We start from the raw sequence: 21,459 nt of genomic DNA, 5'->3' as shown, positions 1-21,459 counted from the left end.
TATAGTTCAGGTGGTTGGGAGTGGTGACCACTTCTACAAGGATGTAAAACCTGACACTTCACTATACAATACCTTCCCTTTTATAAGATAATACATTTAAAACCCACAATTTTTTTTCCCAATTTACCCCCTTCCAATACCCATAAAGCAAAATTCTCATTTACTGTCAAGTAATGCTAATAAAGTGCCTACAAACATTTTTAAAACATCATTCCCACCCTTGTGCCCACCTCAAAAGCCCTGTCTGATGTAAAAAACAGCTATCATCATCAGTTTCTACCCTTTTCAGTGAACATTATGCTATATACGCAATACTGCTATACCAATAACAGCTGCTATTTTATTCTGCATTTAAATTCAGTGGGCAAGAATCTACCCTTAAACTGGCAAAGTTAAGTAAGGCAAATTTGCTAAAAGAAACACTAATCAAGAAGGGCTAAGGGCCTTAACTTGTCTAATTACATTAAAGATCAAGTTAAAAAAGAGACAAGAATAAGCTATTTTTATTTAGTATACTTTTTCTTATAGACAGTGTTGGGGAGTAACTAGTTACATGTAACGGAATTACGTAATTTAATTACAAAATAAATGTAACTGTAATCAGTTACAGTTACTAAGAAAAAATGTGTAATTAAATTACAGTTACTTATGAAAATGTTAACGATTACAAAGGGGGTTACATTTATATATTTACACACATCCACATACAGATTTTATTTATTTCTTTCCCAAATTGCACTGACTACTCTAAAATATGAGACATAGGCCTACGACCCTATGATTTCTGCGATGCGGAAAACACGGACTGGTTCATTGAATCCAGTCATAAAAAGGGAATTTCTGTAACGCGGAATGTCACGGAATATGCCACATTTTGGATGAATAAATAAAAAGTAGGTCAGTACACTTGAATCAAAACGCGATATGGACTAATGTCTGTGAATATCAAGCCGCAAAAAGATAATAAAATATTAATGACACTGTTATAAAATAATTTAATAGAGTATTAACACTTAATGACATTTTAATGACAAATTCAGTTTGTACCACTGAATAAATTGGTCAGAAAAATATTCATGACACTGTTATAAAATTATTTGACAGAGTATCAACACTTAATGATATTTTAATGACAAATTCAATTTGTACCACTGAATAAAAGAAAAATATTCATGACACAACTATAATGGCCTCATGACAGCCAATGGCAAAACCAACCACATGACAGTTTAATGTAATGTTAACCCATAAAGCTAAGTAATTTCTTAAGTTTGATAATTAATCTCATAAACATGACAGATTTATGACAGGTTATGTTGTCTTGGTAATGTCAAGTTGTCATAACAAAGACATCTCAAACAATGTCATCTCTGCATTAAAAGTGACATAACTGAGTGAATTACACATAATGACAGTTGTCATAAACATGCATAAAATCTCCTTCATATTCATGACATGACATGTGTCATGTCATGATTATGAAGGTGTCATGTCAGTCTTATGCACATCCCTTCAAGTAAAGTGTTACCAAACATTCATTAGTAATTTAGAAAAGTAATCAAAAGTAATGGGTTACATTACTTTAGTAAAGTAACTGAAAAAGTTACACTATTACATTTTAAATAGGGTAACTTGTAATCTGTAACCTATTACATTTCCAAAGTAACCTTCCCAACACTGCTCATAGATTACACAGTATTAAGTAATTACTTAAGATTAGGCAACTTTGACTTAACTAACGAAAGAAAATCAGAAATAGTATCTATTAGTATAGTTAAATGGTTATTGCTTACACACATGATTTTTGAAAATCTGTAATTATTATCTGACCAAGTAGATACTTTGCTTTCATGTTCTCTTTTCTAATGACAGGACAATAGCAGTAAGGGACAGCAAATCATCGGGAAGCCAATGTGTCCCAATGAAAGCATCACACACAACTGCAGAATCATATTTCACTGTATTGTGGAGGAATTTCTACTGGATGGTGATTCATGGAAGGGTTGCTGATCACAGATATCTGCAAGAAAAAAAGCTATATGATCAGCTTCCTTACTTATTGATTGTTAATTCATTGATAATAAACAATTACTGCACCAATTACTCAGTTCTTTACCCATTTCCAGTACAAGAACACTCAACACTAAATCTAAATAATGATGTTTTGTTTTTTCATTGTTTTGTGTACCATTTTACTCAAAGTCCAATTAAAAACTGTTTTTTCAAGCGTCTCTTACCTCTGAGAACTTAGGATCATGGTAATGATTGGGCCTAACATCACAGGGCTGTGCAGGTAAAACTTGTGGAACATACTGCACCTGTGGAAAAATGAACAGTATATTTGCCTTATTACCGTAAAATGCCATAAATCGAATAACACTGGCAGACAGTTACAGTATTACAGGTTTTGCTATTAGTAGAGATGCTGCTGCTAAACACTTTTGATAGATGCACAGACTTTTCAATGGCTCAAGCCTCCATTGCTAGATCTAAAATGACATGTTGGAAAACAGGAGGGGGAGTAATTTCTCTTTATCTAATTAATTAGATTTAAAAAAAAAAAAAAAATTGCTTGATAGCGCTGATTTTTGGTGTTCAATTTGCGGAAAGGAGTTCAGTTATAAGGTCGCACACAGCTTCAATCAGAAGTTAGAAGCTCATGTATAGTTATAAGATCTGAAGAGGCTCATGTGAAACCATAAAGAAGAGAAACCAGTTGGTTGATTTTGTGGCAATAACTTTTACAGTGCTTGGATATTATTCTGTCTTTTACTGCATATGATAATTTATACTCATAATAAATGTCAGTTCCACTTTCTAAGATGATTAGTTTAAAACTTCAAATGCACCTGCACTGTTTTACATTTTGTAACTTTCAGTCAAATAAAATACTTTTTTTCCAGTCATATCTGTTCATGGACGATTTCTTAAAAATAGTGAAAAAATATTGTTTTGTTCTCGTTAATCCAATATCGTATCATGAGCTTTTTTAATCGTATCATGAGCTTGTTTTATGGGGAGATAAAATCCACCAAATAGTAGCAATGACCCATATAGTCAGTTGCACTGTGTTTTAGAGTGAAGAGCTGTACTGTACTGTACTTTACACCTATGTATCTTATAATACCACAGCTTTTAGAGTGGCTTGGTTCATAGTAAATGTTGCTTCTCACAAGCTCCTCTTCTGCAAGCGCTGCAAGTTTAACGTCTGCATGCTAAATCCACTTTATAGACATTCATATATTTTCAAAAATGTTTGTGGACAGACGTTTAAAGCTCAAGAATTTTGTGTTACAAGCTTGTGGGTTTGAATATTTGAAAGTAAAGAATTTAAGAAAAAAATATTTGTATTTGTAACTTGTAGCGTTTCTTGGAAAGCATGAACCCAAGTGTGAACGTCCTTAACTCTTTTCATTATATACATATCCAAGGGTTTCAACTGACAAATTACTCACCTGTGGAGAACAGCAGCAGGTTGTTTTACAGGCAAATGCTGACAGGTAGATGGAGATGATACACTCAAGCAAAGCAAATATGAACAATACACTACCAATTCCCCAGAAGAGAGTCTGAGAGAAAATACAACATTAGCACAAATAAAAATAAAGTTTATATTTAGTACTCACACTAGTACATTGGCTGCTTCAAGTGTAATGAATATGATCCTGCAATAGTGCTGTCAAATGATTAATTGCGATTAATCGCATCCAAAATAAAAGTTTTTGTTTACATAATATATGTGTGTATTGTGTATATTTATTATGTATATATAAATACACACACACGCGCATGTATATAATTAAGAAAAATGTTATGTTTATATATTAAATGTATTCATATATAATATAAATTATATAAATATATACATGTAAATCCATGTAAATATTTTCAAAATATATATTGTATGTGTGTGTATTTATATATACACAGTACACAAATATTGTCACGAATCAGGTCCATGGACTTCCATTCACTCACCACCAGAGGTCACTCGCTCACCACATTTACTCTTGCACTACACTAACTGTTGTTCATCACCCAGGACTTCAATTCCATTGCACTGATGACACACACATCTGATTGCAGTGATCACACAGCTGACTCCCATTACACGCCTTATGCCGAGTTCACACTGCACGATTTTAGCCCGATTTTTCACTCGCCGACAGGTTTTGATAAATCGCCGACAAATGCCCGACATCGGAGGCAAATCGGAGCTCGTTCACGCGAGTGAGAATCGCGCAGTGTGAATTATCACAGACGCGATCTGAGAGAATCGCCGACACGTCGCCGACGCCCGTGAAATATTTGGCATGCTAAATATCTGGAGCTGTCGGCGATTCACAATCACGCTGTGTGCAATGATTTCTGACTGAAAACTACATCACGATGACCTTCAGCCAATGAGAGACAAAGATACAGGGCAGAGGGAAGTTCAGTGAGGAGTTATAGACCATATCAGTATTTTAATATGTACAATTATATCATACAGAAACGAGCACAAACACTTGACCAGCCACAACATCAGCATAACAGTTACTGCAAATTATTATTTACCACTCTTTGCAGAACACAATCCCTGCATCTCCCTCCTGCATAATCTGTTTTTGTTTTTGTAGCCGGAAATCAGCGCACAGACAATTTGCGGGCTATATTTTTTTAATACTTCCAGTCTCGCTCCAGAACAACAGGCTGACGCACGCAGGTTCTCGCGTTATTTCCTTATCACTCCTCGCGTGCGTTTTGTTGTGAAACGTAGTTTGCGGGTCAGACAGAGTTGTCGGCGATTCTTCCTATTGTGAAATCGTGCAATGTGAAAGCCCCTGTCGTGCAATGTGAACACAGCAGCGACTGAATGCTACCCCAGATAGTCACGCAGTGTGAAAACAACAGCGATCCGACGAGTTTGAAAATCGTGCAGTGTGAACTCGGCATTACTTAAACAATGGACTTCCTTTCACAGATTGCTGAGTATTGTTCTGTGTTTAGCACTCCCCTAGTGTTAGCTGCCTTACCAAGCCATTCTGTGTAATCTCCAGTATTGTTCTGCATTTATTACTTTCCTAGTTTTAGTTGCGATACGGAACCCTCTTAGTTGTCTTAGTCTCGCCTTGTCTGTTTTCTCATGTTTTGTTTCTTGCCTGTGTTCCTGGATTAACCCTTCGTCTTTCCGTTTGGACTCTGTTTGCCCCTGGTTGGACTATTGCTCGTGTTCTCGGATTACCCCTCTTGTCTAAACCCTTTGCATATTGTTCGCCAATCTACGACCCACGCATGCCCTCGGAATACTCTTGTGTCTTGTCCTCAACATATCTGTTAACTGATGTTTGACCCTGCCTGTATTTTGACCACGTCGCTGTATAATAAAAGCTTTGCACATGGATCCGCACGTCTTACGTCTCGTTGGCCCCATTACACATATTACGTAAACAATTTTTTTTATTTTGGATGCGATTAATCGCGATTAATCATTTGACAGCACTAATTATATTTGATCAATAATAGTAAGATATCTATAAACCATTTCTGAAATATTGGGAAAAAAGACTGAACATATTTTTGACATCAATTTACTTTTGACAAGTGTATTGTCCACACGGTGATCTTATTGTAATTGCTAAATGAATGTGAATTTTAAAGTTGATGACATACCTTATACTTTCCCTCAAAATCATAACAGTCATAATTGTAGCAGTAACTGTGCAATGGTCCTAGAGCAAAATCCATTGAAATTATAATAAGGGCAGCACCTGCAGTTAAAGCACTTAAAATGTTCATTCCAAGTGAACCTTTCACCTATAAGCAGAAAAAAAAAAAAAAAACTAGACTAATAAATTAGGAGGAACTTTAATGCATCGATGTTAACATAAATGGAAAAGTACATGTGAAAGTACGTGTGAAAAAAACTACACTACATGACATAAATAAATTAAAAGAAAAAAAGAAAGAATAAACCACAAACATCAATCATCAGATTCAAAGCACCAATGGCTTATGTGGGGAAAAAAACTGTTTCTAGCCATTACACCAAAATGCAAGACATATTATGAAGTCACCTGCCAGTGTTGGGCAGCTTAGATTCCTAAAAGTAATAAGTGTTGTGTACATACCAAACACACACCGGAGGGTGAATTAAGTTTGTTTTCGGCAGCAATGCAGAGTGAACCTGCAATAATGTACTGAAAGGAGAGAGAAAGGCAAAAATGGAGGCTTCTGTTGGAAAATGTAGCTTGTCTTAGTATAGTTGAATAGTATAGTTGTTTCTTACGATGAGCGATCCCCAGTAAGGAATACCACTAAAGACAGATATGGATTCCGCACGAACTGTAGACACGATCCCAAGCAGGAAAGTCAACAGACCAATCATTACCTGGACTGTCTGTGAGGGACAAGAAAAATGACTTTTATAAAGTAAAACAGTTTCAAATTTTGGGGATGAATATGAAATGTACAACATAAATTTATGGCAACTGTAGCTATGGACGTATGACTGTACTACAAGCGTGGAACTCTCATTGCATAAATTCATATACTGATTTGTGAATGTGCAAAATTTGTCAATTAGTTAACATTTTTTGATCAACAACTAAAACATTCTTCTCTATGACTTCTATATGATTGGTACACCATAAATTTTAATCTGTAACTGATAAACTTTATCTTATTTTGGTCTTCGTCATCTTATCTATATCACATTATGCAATAAAAACATTGTGTATGCTTTGTTGTGTACCACTCCTTTATTTAAAGAATTTATTCACGTCATTTTCTCACTTTACACTGGCATACACACATAAAAGTCTATTTAGGTTTAAGAAAAATTTCTTACCCCAAGGGCTTTTGGTTGGCCTTTCAGAAATGCCTGTAGTCCATGAAGAGGAAAAACTCCTGCTACCTGTTGGACATAAGCTGGCACAGGAGCATTTGTCACAGTCCCAGCTGGTGTTGTTTGTGTTGGTGGTTGAATCTGGATGATGAGTGTTGAAGAGTTCACGGGTAAGACTGTGTGGGACATTCTTGTTTCCGAATCTGAAATTGCCCTATACAAAAATCATAGTACATCAAAAAATGTAAAGAATATGATTATAAAATAGATTTTCTACGTACAGTTGTGGTCAAAAGTGTACATATCTGCAAGTATCTGCAAAATGTTAATTATTTTACCAAAACCAAGAGGGATCATACAAAATACATGGTATTTTTTATTTACATTTACATTTACATTTATGCATTTAGCAGACGCTTTTATCCAAAGCGACTTACATTGCGTACCGACCTGGCCTATTTGACATAAAAGGTATTTTCATATAGTCCGCAAGAGAAAGTAATAATTGAATATATAAAAAATGACTTTGTTCAAAAGTTTACATACACTTGATTTGTGAAAACGTTCTAATGTAATATTTAATGCACTTAGTGATGCTGATATAAAATAAAAGGAATATATTTTCTTTTTATATCAATGTAGTATGTTTAATGGTATGTTTAAAACAATTCAGACAAAAAAATAATTGTAATTTAAAATGTAGTGCAAATACATTACCTAAAACAAGTATCCTAGATTACATTACTAAATACAGTTTTCATCATGTAATATGTAATCAGTAATGGACTACACTTTGTAAGTAATCTACCCTGTACTGTTTATGCTATATAAAAGCAGTTGATGTTTAAATTAATCTACATTTATATCCAAGGCAAATGAGCAGATGCTCTTTTCCAAAGACAGTTACAAAAGTGCACTACCAGCCATTATAGATTTTCATCAAATAAAAGAAATCCATTCATTAATACCATTTAGTTAAAAACAATTGCAACAACAAAATGCAGACATAAAGCAAACATAGATATTTGTATAAAGTTAGTCAAATTTAATGTACGTAACTTGCTTTACCAGAAAAAAAATCCTGTCTTCAGTTTGTTCTGTAGAATCACTTTGCTCTGTTGTCGTACTTTGCTCTTTAAATGATTAGGAGGGGTGGCAAAGGTGGCCATTGCCACCAGGAAATATAAAAATATCTTCCCTTTCATAATAATGTCACGCAGTCGTGGTTGTGTAATAAGGCTCTTGACGAAGAAGTAAACAAACAGGGATCTTTAATAAACATCTACTCACGTAGGCTACTCACGTACTCACGACAGGGACACAGAGGAAAGCCTCCAGGGCGAATCAGGCAGACCCGGGAAGCCATGGCAGGTCCGGGGACTCAGGCAGCCATGGCGGATCAGGGGTCTCAGGCGGCCATAGCGGGGTCCGGAGACTCAGGCGGCCATGGCGGATCAGGGGTCTCAGGCGGCCATGGCGGGGTCCGGAGACTCAGGCGGCCATGGCGGATCAGGGTTCTCAGGCGGCCATGGCCCATGGCTCCCCACCCAAAATTTTCCAAGGGGAAATTCTGAAGTCTGGGGGAGCTCTGGAGGAACGGGCCCTGGAGAGGCGGGCACTGGAGGACTGGAGGAAGGCAGAACAGGCCTCTGGTTCCATGGCAACCCATCTGATAACACTAGTTTTACTGCTCAAAGGAATGCAGGCAGAGCAACTATCACTACCTTTTTCCTATAGGAAAGACATTATGCCATAAAAATGGACTCTTCTCTAATTAATTCATAGAAAAACCTTTCTTTGAATGAACACACATATCTTCAGGTCATTGTGTATATTATTACTGTTCTTGCATATGTTCTTGTGTATTGTATACTGTCTTATGCATGCTTACGATAGATCACTAGTTAAAATCACCTCACTCATACCATGTTTGGTCTCTATCAATTCGTCTTTGGATGATCTAATTGAGAGTGAATATTACATGTTGATACCTATGCAACATATTAGTATTCTAAGAATCTTTAATAGTTTGTATCAACTTCCAATCCAGTTCATATGCAAATTATCATGCTCTAAGACAAAGGGTCATAAAATCCCCCAGTATTTCCAAACTCCCGCTTGGAAATTCAGCCTTTCTCATTGGTCAAGCCCATCCTGAGAGGCGTGACTCTTCTCAGACCTTAAAGGGCTCACACACAGTTCCGCCTTTTTCTCTTCTGTAAAAGCTCTTCTGCTAAATCTCCGGATTGCTGCCCGTGTGGAGAGCCTGAGCTGGTACGGGTGTGACCGGTGGGCTCCAACATATTCCAGTCTGCGGTTCTTTTAGATTCTGAGAAGATGAGGATGTGAGCTAGAACTCTTCTGGACCCTTAAGTTTTACGCCAGGCCTTGCGGCCTTGACTTTCCATTCAACTCCTCGGACCTCAGCAGATCTCTTTCTTAGCCTTTTTTTTCACTTTCTACCTGGGAAGAAACTCCCAATTACCGCCAGGCCAGAATAACATCTTTTGGAGTTCATCACCCTTCAAACCCAGAAGAACTTGAAGAACTCCAACACCACCAAACCTTCAAACCATCAGAACTTTCATCCGAGACTGCGTCCGAATACTCGGTCAACAACCAAGTACAATGCAAGTATTGTACATTTAACTAAACGAAACAGAGGTTAAGTATAAATTATTGACCCCGTTATAAACGGAGCTGATGGTTTTACTCAGGTGGTTAACTGACTCTTTCCATAACTGCTTTCTCTGTTTTCTCTAATGGCTTCATTCATCCACTTTAACTCCCCTTTTGTATATACAGTGAGTGTATGTATGTTTGTTTGTTTAGATTAGTTATGTGTGTTAGCGTTTAGTTAATAAAAGTTGTGTGCACAAATTACATGAGTTTCTGGTTCTGCCTTGCAAATTAATGTCCCTTTACGATTTTGATCCTTACTACATGCTCTAATGCATTAATACTTAGGAAAGTATTTTCTGTGGCCACGAAAATATCCTTTCTTAGAGTTGATATGAACTTACACTGAATGTTTGCTGGACGAACAAATCAGTTGATGGCAATTTAATTCTGCTACAGTTATTACTGTCAGTCGATATAAATAATTGTAATTAATCATAATTAATTGTAATTATTTATATACAATTCCCTTTTGAGCTGATTTGCTACAGGAACTTGTGCAGATTTCAAAGAGCTGCTGATCAAGCCAGTCTGCCTGCCGTTCTTCAGTGTCTCTCTGGTATCAACAACTCCATGGCAGTAGGACTCCGTGCCAAACTCAGCAGATCCTCCACAGTATACCTATTGTTAATGTTCAAGACGTTTCTGTCTGTAACTGAGAACCTGCACAAATATCTGCAAAGTGAAACAATAGACCTTGCTAAAGCTGCTGAGTACAAAAGAGCTGTGTGTGACACTGACACTCTTAAGCAAATGCGCACAGATGGGAAAGCTACTATGTTTTATGATACTGTCAGAACCATGTATGCAGCAAATCAGATCCCAGAGCCATGCCCCAACAAACACAGAACGTTCCCCTCACGTTCCCATTTGGTTCCCAGTTGGTTATTTTTTTGGGAACCAAATAAGAATGTTCTAGGAACATTCCCTGTAGGTTATTTTTAATAACCTAAAGAGAACGTTCCCAGAATGTTCCCTGCAGGTTATTTTAAGGTTTAATTTTATCACCTAAAAAGAACATTACCAGAACGTTCCCTGCAAGTTATTTTACATTTTTATTTTTATAACCTACAGAGAACGTTCCCGGAACATTCCCTGAAGGTTATTTTTAGATTTTATTTTATAATCTAGAGAGAACGTTCCCAGAACGTTCCCTGCAGGTTATTTTTAGTTGTCACAACCATGTAAACTAATTAAAACTTTGCAGATTTTCCTGATTATTCTAATGCTGAAATGTGTATTTTTTAAATCATAAACAAACTATTTTTGCAGAATTTTATGTCTGAAATAAGCTTTTAATAAAGAGCAGACATCAAAGTAGTCAAATTGCATTATTATGATAATATAATTCCAATTTTATAGCTGAAATTAAGCCGAGGTTAAGCATAGTCTGAAAAGCATAACATAAACACTGGGTTTGTTTGTATGTTTCTTTACAGCGCACCTCTGATCTGCACGCACATCCAGCACGCGCTTTTCTCCTGTGTTCCATATAAAGCCGCACACTCGCATTTAAAAATTAACGGTCATTTTGTTTTACTGACTGACCAACACTCGTTTATTGATCTCTTTATTGAATAATTACTTAGAATTAATAAATATTCGAGAGTAAATATTGTGATTTCAGAGAGATTTGATAAGTAATTGAAGAGAACATGATATTAACCGAGAGGTTTTTGTTTACGGACCAAAAGAGAGAAGCACATCATCGTTAATTCAGTGGTAAGAAATGAATGTAATATTAAAGTCAAATGAATGTTATTCATTTTTAATGTCTGTAAAAATAAAATTTGCATTCTTAAAACCCAATATTTTGTTGAAGTCATTGTTATTTGGTGCTTAAGAAACGTAAGATCTGGGTTATTATATGGTACATGGTAGTTATAATAAAGAAATCTTATATTAACGGATAATTCAATATCATTCAATGCTCCTTATGATGGTTAAATGTGCTCTGATTATCTTTAATGATTAAGCAATAGTTTGAAACAAGACATATGGTTTGTAGTGCTGATTATTGAGGTCCATATCTGTCCGTCTTCCATGCCGCAAATACTGTACTCAGGACGGGAGTGCTGGATGATTACTGACAGCAGCGGTATCGGAGTAAAGAGGTTAGGAGAACATTCTAGGAACCTTCAGAGAACTTTCTGGGAACCTTCTAGGAACGTAAATAGAACATTTCCATTAGGTTAGGAGAACGTTCTGGGAACCTTAAGAGAACTTTCTGGGAACTTTCTAAAAACGTAAATAAAACGTTCCCTTTAGGTTAGGGGAGCATTCTGGGAACCTGCAGAGAACAACCTTCTCGCAACGTTCATAGAAGGTTCCCGGAACGTTCCCCTTTGTGAGGAGCACCTCCGAGGTCTGGCAGATCATTACAGTGTAGATCTAAAATCAGAGGAGGTTTTAGTGGCTAAAAACTATCTGGCTCACAAAAAGGAAAGCCTTCCAACTAAGGATATACGTACAGTGCATTTTCAACTTGCTGGATAAAGTCATGTTCCCAACCTTAACACAGGTTATGCGCAGATGGGAGTTTTACTTACTCAAACATGTTCTGACGGCAGAAAGGAAAATGATTGGTTCACAGATTCAACCAATGAAATTAAAGCAGAGGCGGGGTCAGGAAATTTGAATGTGTGTGTGTGGAGGAGGGAATACTTCAGACAGATACGTTATAGGGTTGTGACGGTGAGGAAATTCTCCCACCTGTTAATCGACGTGTGACAACACCAGTAATACTGGTATCACCGTGGGTTATTTGAGTTTTCCCTCTTTCCCTCACTTTCCTTTGCTTACCCAGCTAGCAATTAGGAGCGGGCCGCTTCCGTAAAACCTGCGGCGCTGTCGGCTGAGTCGCGGCATCGGCTGAGTCGCGGCAACTTTAATTAGGCCAAGTCATTTTGCCACCTGCAGATGTGGCATCAATACCGCACATAATAAATATAATAATATTTTATATTTTAATAATATTTTTCAACCGGCCAACATCATTTTTAAGATGTAAAAATATTTTTCTATCGGCCAACATCATTTTTTTAAGATGTAACGTTACACTATAATCCCGTGTTTACAGGATTGGTAGCCTACATGTACAATTTTGTAAGCAACATTGAGTCTGCAATTAATTTTACTGGCCAATTCAAATTTTTACCAGCATTGACAGGGCTGTTAAACTCTGGGCACTCGGCTCAGACCCTTTTTACCAGTATGAAGCCGATTTCAACGGTTACTGCAGCAAGCGTCACGCAGATCAGCTCATCACTGGAGTGACGTGTGCACAACTTTGGGCGAGATAAAACTCAACGCCTGACTTAGAATCATCCCTTTTCGATCCCGCGCCATCACGGTGATCTTGAGGTAAGTCTTGTGTTCCATTTCCTTAAAAAGCATCAACATTTCACTTCAAGCATGGTTTCAATCGAGTTTCCTTAACATCCTATATTAACTCTACATATTTCGAACTGTTGCTGATTAAATGTTGATATCGATCCGTTTAAACTTTGTTCGTGTAAGTTAGTTCCTTCGACATTTGCTTCCCTCCAGATGAAACTAAAAGAAAGAATTCAGAACTGAGAATTAAATTAAGAATTATGAATTAGGACAACAGAACATTTTTTTTATCATGTCTGAGTAAAGTAGTGCAAGTTGGGGGTAACTTAATATGAAAGTGGCTCCAGCTTCATTATGGCGCGAACGAAGCTAGCTAACATTGACTAGCTGGGCTGTTAGCTCATGGTTTCCTTGCAGCTTGGCGAATGGAGCGCTAACACTCTCGTGCAACACTAATTCATACTGGAAGCCGGACGGCGCTCTCTCACAGAAAGTCCAAAACGGATTCGTAGAAGTATTCCAAAGGCATTCAGCGCTGTAGCAGCAGCTGAATAAAAAGAATCGCTTTGACTGATGAAACGTGACGACAAACACACTCTTGCAACAATATATGGTTTATGTTACTTGTGGTTTTAAACAACTCTTTATTGTCAGAACATGACAATACACTTCATGTTTTTGAAATCGTTACACTCTAGGAAGATGCAGATGTAAATTTATGTTCATTAACAAAAACATGGACATCTGTAAAAATTGTAACAACCTCATTTTAATACGGTAAAATTTAAATATTCTTAGTACTAATAACTAATTTTAATAGTTTTATTAAAATTAACCATTTGTCTTCCATAGTATCATGCACTTAGATAATTGACTGCCATGGTAAATGTATCTATATGGTTTCTATGGTGTTTGTATGAAAAAACAGTAGCCTAAAAACATTTAGTATAAATGCTCAAATGCTATCAGCTCAATCATAAAAAATACTGTAATATTCCATTACTTATTTAATACATGTCTACATTAATAATATAATACAATTCTACATGAATATCCCACATTTCTGTCACAGTACCATGGTGCAGTTAGTGTTACAACAGTAAATCCATGGTAAAGTACGGAGATTGAAAAGCCTTGTGACTGTATCGTTGTGGAGTGTTTCTCCTGTTTGTCAGCGCTGTTTCATCTGGCTTTAAACTAGTGTAAATCACAGAGACTGGATCTCACAGCGCTGTTTAGTGGTCGCGTGACCGAGACTTTTATGTACTTTTATGGCGCAAACTGCGGCTTGGACTAAAAAAGGGAAATCGTAATGCTTTAGTGCTTTACTATACTAAGACATTATGGGTGGTTTTGTAACATGCTTATCTTTTTTTTTTTTCCTCAGGTAATCTTGCTTTTGCTGTCCCATTTAAATAAACACTTTTCTAAGGTAAGAATGGCTGATCAAATACATTCTTTCAAATCTAATCTGAGACGCAAGGCAGTTAAATCAGTGTCTAATTTGGTGCAAGGTATTGAGAACGACAGTAAGCTTGTTGACTATGATCTGATTGATGACCACACTGTGCATGACTTGGACGTTGTTGTAAACTGTAACGACAGTGATGACTTGATGCGTGACTGGAACTTTGACAGTGACTGTGATGATAGAGAGGGCCCTTCTGAGCCTAAACCTGACCTTGCTGATGATTTAGTCAATTGGGCTTTGGAGTTTAATATCACCATGGTTGCACTTACTGCCTTGTTGTCTATCCTACATTTTCACCACCCCAATTTGCCAAGAGATGGGAGGACTCTCCTCAAAACAGTCACCAACTACAAAATCCTACCTGTAGCAGGAGGTGCCTTCTTTTACTTTGGTGTATTGAATGCTATAACAGGCCTTCTTGAAAATGTGTGGATGAAACTCCCTAGCAAGCATTGCCTGCAGTTACAGTTAAACTTTGACGGGCTCCCATTGTTTAAGAGTAATAACCAGCAGCTGTGGCCCATTCTAGGTTTATTGAAGGAAGTAGGTAAATGTCCCTTCATGATTGGTGTTTTTGGAGGGGATTGCAAACCCAAATCACTCACTGAGTACTTGAGGGACCTGGTGAGTGAGTTGAGTAGTCTTCAGTCCGGGTTTTGGTTCAAAGGAAAGCTGTTTTTTCTGCGGGTCTGTTCTGTTGTTTGTGATGCTCCAGCCCGGGCTTTTGTTAAAGGCATAAAGAGTCATTCAGGCTATTCAGCTTGTGATAAATGTGTACAGACGGGTGCATATATAAGAAATCGCATGACTTTTCCACAGACTGACTCCGCCTTAAGAACGGATGCTAGTTTCAGGAAAATGTTGGATGAAGATCATCATGTAGCACAGTCTCCTCTGACTGGACTTGGTATCGACATGGTACTTGATTTTCCTCATGATTACATGCATTTGGTGTGTCTTGGGGTTGTACGTCGGTTGTTTGACCTATGGTGTAGTGGGCCTTTGCCAACTCGCTTGTCTGGTCAGCTGGTTAAAGCACTATCTCAGAACCTACAGGCACTGAAGAATAACATTCCGTGCGAGTTTGCTAGAAAGCCTAGAGCTTTTGAGGAAAGGGGGAGATGGAAGGCTACGGAGCTAAGACAGTTCTTGTTGTATACAGGCCCTGTCGTTCTCGTAGATGTTCTGGCTGCTCCAGTCTACCACAACTTTATGCTGCTGTCGGTTGCTATTTTTATGCTGGCTAATCCTGAGGTGGATGTAGGGATATGTGACTGTGCAAAGACACTACTTGTGTCATTTGTTGAACATTTTGGCAGACTTTATGGTGAGGGCTTTCTGGTGTACAATCTGCATGGCCTTGTTCATTTGAGCGATGATGTTAAGAGACATGGATGTATTGATGTGATATCTGGGTTCCCTTTTGAGAATTTTCTTGGTGAGGTAAAGCGTATGGTGAGGGGGCCAAATTTCCCAGTTGCCCAGATTGTCCGTCGCTTGTCTGAGCGCACCAATAACAGAAGGGTCCATGATGGCCATGTGAAAGCTGGAACTGTATTAAGGAAAGAGCATGTTGGTGGTCCCTTACCACAAGGTGTTAAAGGAGGAATACAGGAGTTTAAAGAGTTGCACAAGGATCAATTTTGTGTTAAAATTACAGAGGGGGATAACTGTATTAAAATAGGTAATGACATTGGCTTGCTTCAGAATATCATCTTGCTTGAAGGTAATATGCACTTAGTGTACTATCAGTTCCATGCTGTTGAGCCATTCTACACATATCCCCTCAGTTCATCTAGCCTGGGCGTGACAACTCTCACAGTTGTCAGAGAGTTTGAAGTGCGTTAAAGTTGATGATGGCCTTTGTAAATATGTCCTCCTCCCCTTCAAAGGCAAACATGTGGGAATGCCTTTGTTGCATTTACATTAGGCTCAATTGTTGTGGTAAGATTAAGTGTCATTTTTAGAGATATTGTTCTGGCTCATTACTTATGCCACTGACTACCACTTAGTTGGGCAGGTTTTTCACCTGATTTGTGACTTTGCGTATTGTGTTAGCCTATATGATTCATTGCTGATCATAATTGGTGCCCCATTTAATATTTTGTTTTAAAATGTTGCTGTATGTTAATATTTTGTTGTTCTATAGCTGGCGACCTACATTTCTTCTTCTTTATAGAATGTATCATGTCGTGGAGTTTGTCAATTCAAAGGAGGTTGAAGTTGTCCACTCTAATTGGCTGAAAGGAGGCCAAAGTTTCTGGCCCCCTTTTGTATCTCTTGCAAAGCTGCGTAGGGCAACTAAAGATGGGGTGATGCCAGGTGCTGACTGGACTCGATTCAGAGTCCGTGTGATGTATTCACATGGTATAGTAATGCTTCATTTTCAAATTACACAATTCCACACTTATTGAATTGAAACCTTACTGCACAAGTAACATAATAAGGAGCACTTCCATTTAGACCTAATCTGCATTTGATTTGACAGACGTGTATGAGATTGCCTGTGCAAAGCTGCTAGAGGCTACAGTTACCTCTGATCTAAATACTGAAGATGAGGACAACAGGCCAGAGTACATGAAGAGAAAGAATAGGTAGGAGTGGCCCATAATTTCCTTCGAAGCATTTGAATGGCTGCGTCAAAAGTTACAATACACCTGGACAAACAATTAGGCCGCAAGCTAGAGGGCCTTAAAATGCACCCCTAACCTCCTGACAAAACCAACTTTAAAAAAATAGTATTAAATATAATTCATTATTCACTGCAATGACAAACTGACATCCCAATGTAATCAATGTTAGAGGCTGTAAAAGAATAATAAGCAGCAGTGGAAGGGGGGGAGGAGGAAGAGGAGCAGGGGAGGACTGCTGCACCTCGTGCCCCAACCAAAAAGAGATCTTACACCACACTTGCATCCCCCTGCATCCCATCTCTTGGTGGTAGGCCTCTTACAGTTGTTACAGTGGTTTCATTCATCTTTTATTAAGCATCTGGGTGAAACTAACATAACGGCCAATTGCACCTTTGTGACAGCTCTAGGTGAAGGGAGTCAGCCAGCTGGTCAAGGATTTTGGTCCCCAGGCCATATTTCAGAGACCACAGTTGATCCTTCTGATGCAAACAGCTCGGCACCAGGTCTGTGGGCTTCTCCCCCTTCAGCGAACATCCCAGCGTCTAGTCCACCACCGTGGTGTCTCCACTACCAACAGCCTGATAGCTGGTCCTAGTCAATGGGCTACACCTCCTACTGACACCACAACCCATGCAGCAGCTGGCAGAAGTCAGGCATCAGGCCAAACTTTATGTCAAGTAAGAAGGGCAAGAAAGCTATTCTATAGCTCATGAAAACAAAAATTAATTTTGGTATATGTTTGATGAGATTAAAACATCTTTTTCTTTTGTTCTTTTCTTTTAGAACACCCCACAAGTACATGACACACAAAACAGGTCTTCTCGGGAGGCTGTGCCTACAGGTAGGAATTCTACAAAGTGATCTCTCTCGGTTTACTCCGACATATCTGCATACAATGTTTTGCTACTAATCTGCTATGCCTGCTTTTTCTTGTGTTTTACAGCAATTGCCAAGGAGATCCTCGTCCAACTTGATTCTATCAGAGAGCAGCAGTTGCTCATCCTGGTGCAGCTCCAAAAAATCTCCAGCAGTCAAGCAGTTCCAGACGTCACGCCAGACCCAACACATTTTGGGCTCCCACTTTCAACTATTGAGGAGCTACAACATTTAGAGGAGACATTAAAGAATCCAGAGGAGAAGAAGAATTTGGTGAGTGAAATGATGCATTAATCAGATCATTCCTAAAAGTCAGTCCCCACTCTCAGAGATGTGATTCTTCCGGATTAATCCGGAATTAAATGACCCACGAGAGCGCAGCTCATGGTTGCTTAATAACAGCAGACGCTGTTACCAAGTCAGCGCTGAAATGTATTACTCGCCTGGTAACTTTATGAAAGTATTTGATATTACTTAGTACTATCATAAAATTTGCAATGGCTGTGATGTAATTATATAGATTCACTGTAAATACTACTGCGTTTGTGACGCTTTAATTTGTTGTGAACGCAACCAATTGTCATTAGAATCGTTTATAAATATGTTGGAATTAACAAAGAGAAGTTTGTCACATGATTCTTCAGAAATCATTCTCATATGCTGAATTGATGCTCAAGAAACATTTACTATTTTTTATCAATGTTAAAAAACGTTTTTGTTCCTTAACATTTTTGTGGAAACAATGATAGCCTACCATTCAAACATTTGTGGTAAGATTTAAAAAAAAAGAGAGAAATTAATACTTTAATTCATCATGCATTAAAGTGATGAAAAGTGAGTGAAGAATGAAGACATTTAAAATTACAAAATATTTATATTTAATAAATGTTTTAATACATTTTTATATTTTTGATAAATACAAATAAAAGCTGTTCATTGAACTTTTTTATTTTTCAAAGAATCCTGAATCCACAAAAATATGAAGCAGCACAACTGTTTTCAACATTGATAATAATCAGAAATCTTCATTGAGCATCAAATCAAATTGGAATTATTTCTGAAAGATCATGTGACTAGGGTAAAAAAAAAAAATTGCTTTGGATCACAGGAATAAATGACATTTTTCAATATATTAAAATAGAAAACTTTTTTCACAATATTGCTGTTTGATCAAATAAATGCAGCCTTGGTGAACAGAAGACACTTTCAAAATCATTGTTTCCAAACTTTTGGCAGGTACTTTAATAACATTTATATTAATACTTTTAATATGCTATATGATATATTAATTATTATCATGATTATTAAATGCTGCTTTTACTTTTACAGAACAATAGTATGTATTACAATATAATATAATTCCTTTAATGTGATTTATATATATATATATATATATATATATATATATATTTTAATTAAGTGCCGGGGTGTGGCCAGATTTTCCGGCTTTTTAAAAAAAATGTCTCTAGCTGATCACATGCCTGCATGCTATATTCCTATTCCTAAATAACTAATGAGGTCCATGTCTTTTGTTTCAGACTGTTCTCCTTGGAATGGTTGGAGGTATGACTCTTAAAGACACTGTGGGGCGGGTCCTTAAAAGAGCAATGAACACCTCGCTGGCGAGGCTCATTAATTGGAGTGGGGCCAACCGAAAGCCTGCGTTCAAAGGGCTCATTTTGAAGTGTGTGGTTCTGGGTGAGTGTCAGTGCTGGATAACTGCAATGTGGTAACATCCAAATTAAGTTTTGGTGGTTGCTGAATAACATCACATGGTTATGCTGCCGTATTCTGTCTTGTGTTTTTCTCAGATGCGGTCCGCCGGAATGCCCTGACCAAAGATTCAACAGAAAAAGAAATAGAGCTGCAGGTGGCTGCAGCTAGCCTCTGATAGGGATGGTGGCCGGAGCCAGAGGGCGAACAGGCAGACCACATAGACAAAACTCAGAAATGCAGTGTGCCAGAATTAAATGTTTCAAAGTTAAAAAATATTGATATTATAAAATAGTATTTGAACTCCTTGTTGATTTTACATTAATGCTGTGATATTTCAATATGTTATTAAAAATGGTGTGTGTGTTAAAGTGTTTTTTTTTTTTTTGTCTAAATCAGGAGCCCTGTTGAGCCGCATTTGAAAAATGAGTTAAATTACCAGATTGGGAGAGTGAAGTGTGCTCCAATAAAAAAATGCATTAAACATGAAAACTGTCTTGTGCTGTTTATTTTCTGTTTATCTTGCATAAAGAACGGCTGCTCAGCAATTTAAGTATTAACCTGACACAAATGGAAATAAATAAAGTTTAAATAAGCCCAAACAAGGAACTGAATCGGTGGGGGCTTTACGTCCTCTCACTCGGAGTTCCGCAATCGGGCCGCGTTAAAACCGAGCGCTCACAGAGCAATCGGACCTAGATTCATGCCGAGGATCGGCCGAGTGTTTTAGCCTTAATCGGGCTGCTCTCGGCCCGCACAATTTTTGCTACCTGGGTAAAAACAGGTAGCAAACACCGTGCACATTTTACTTTCACTTTTAAATTAGTGGCAATTCGGAATTCAATTCAAGCAGCAACAAAATTCAACGTAGAACATATAACTTTTATATAGAAAAACAAATAAAAATACACCATAGGCTATGCCTAATATAAAATAACAAACAACTTATGAATTTTAAATGGGTATACAAAACTGAAAATCAGTAAAAACTGAGGAACAAATCATTATAAAACGTAGAACGTTTATTAGCAAAACGATTAAGAAAGTTTGGAGGCTTGGACTGCATACACCTTTATGTAAAATAATGGGAAAAAATTACAGTTTAAATAAAATAAAACTCAGCAAATACTGTGGAACCAAATAAATGAGAAACGAATGTTAAAAAAAATTCCAATATCACCTTAGATAAATGGCAGGTCAACAGGTTTTCAAAATCCAAAATATTTTTAAAACAGGCGCTTTTAAATTTGGTTTTGAAACTCTTCTGCCATCGTCTTGTCTGTCTCGCCTCTCTCTTCTTGTCAGTCAGCTCAATTCACTCTCCTCACGTGATAAATGAAATCTGGTCTGTGATGCGCGACCGTCGTTCGTTCGGTGTGCTGCATTGAGCAGCCGCGTTCAGTTTTAATTGTAGTGTCTGTTCTCTAACTGAACTAAATGAATTTTATTACTATTAAAAAAAAATAAATCAAAATGATGGTGAGGGACGGTGCCGTGGTGAGCAAGTGACTTAACCGGTGTTGCGGCTTAACACCGGTATCACTGCCAACACCGTCTATCGCAGCAAGCCTAGTCCACGCAGCGCCGATGCATCCCGAACAAGCCTAAACACACCATTAACAATGGCGGATGTTGCATTGCTAGTGATGTTCATGGCTTTGTGAACCTACATCGGCTTCGAAACACGACAAATCCAACATGTTTGCGTTTAGCTGCTATTTCAAATATGACGGTCAAAAGTTTCTGTTTGTCTTGTTGGTTACAGTAACCCCGCCCACAGCCCCTGAAGCAAGCAGTTCTTACTTCTAGCTCAGCAATGTTTTGGTGGTACTTACGAACAACTTTTCCTGGTTTGGAGCTGGTGCTTTGGAAAACATAGAACCGATTTGAAACTAGGCTCTGGTTCCGAACCAGGGGCCTGTACC

General features: G+C 37.7%; 2 protein-coding genes across 2 annotated transcripts; one reads left to right on the top strand and one right to left on the bottom strand.

The window, feature by feature from the left end:
* Positions 1-995: 995 nt before the first annotated feature.
* On the bottom strand, positions 996-7,119 carry LOC131537301 (membrane-spanning 4-domains subfamily A member 8-like). Its single transcript, XM_058770609.1, has 7 exons — positions 6,830-7,119; positions 6,269-6,379; positions 6,111-6,179; positions 5,653-5,796; positions 3,456-3,569; positions 2,238-2,318; positions 996-2,020 (listed from the first exon to the last, which is right to left on the bottom strand). Exons 1-7 carry the CDS (start codon positions 7,013-7,015, stop codon positions 1,949-1,951), a joined length of 777 nt encoding a protein of 258 aa, XP_058626592.1. The 5' UTR covers positions 7,016-7,119; the 3' UTR covers positions 996-1,948.
* Positions 7,120-14,257: 7,138 nt separating this feature from the next.
* LOC131537237 (uncharacterized) lies at positions 14,258-20,090 on the top strand. Its single transcript, XM_058770557.1, has 9 exons — positions 14,258-14,273; positions 16,492-16,679; positions 16,801-16,906; positions 17,115-17,252; positions 17,347-17,622; positions 17,729-17,786; positions 17,889-18,094; positions 19,360-19,519; positions 19,633-20,090. Exons 5-9 carry the CDS (start codon positions 17,428-17,430, stop codon positions 19,710-19,712), a joined length of 699 nt encoding a protein of 232 aa, XP_058626540.1. The 5' UTR covers positions 14,258-14,273; positions 16,492-16,679; positions 16,801-16,906; positions 17,115-17,252; positions 17,347-17,427; the 3' UTR covers positions 19,713-20,090.
* Positions 20,091-21,459: the final 1,369 nt, after the last annotated feature.

Source organism: Onychostoma macrolepis, chromosome 03 (assembly GCF_012432095.1).
Source record: "Onychostoma macrolepis isolate SWU-2019 chromosome 03, ASM1243209v1, whole genome shotgun sequence".
NCBI classification, from domain to species: domain Eukaryota; kingdom Metazoa; phylum Chordata; class Actinopteri; order Cypriniformes; family Cyprinidae; genus Onychostoma; species Onychostoma macrolepis.
This window is presented reverse-complemented; position numbering and strand designations above follow the sequence as displayed.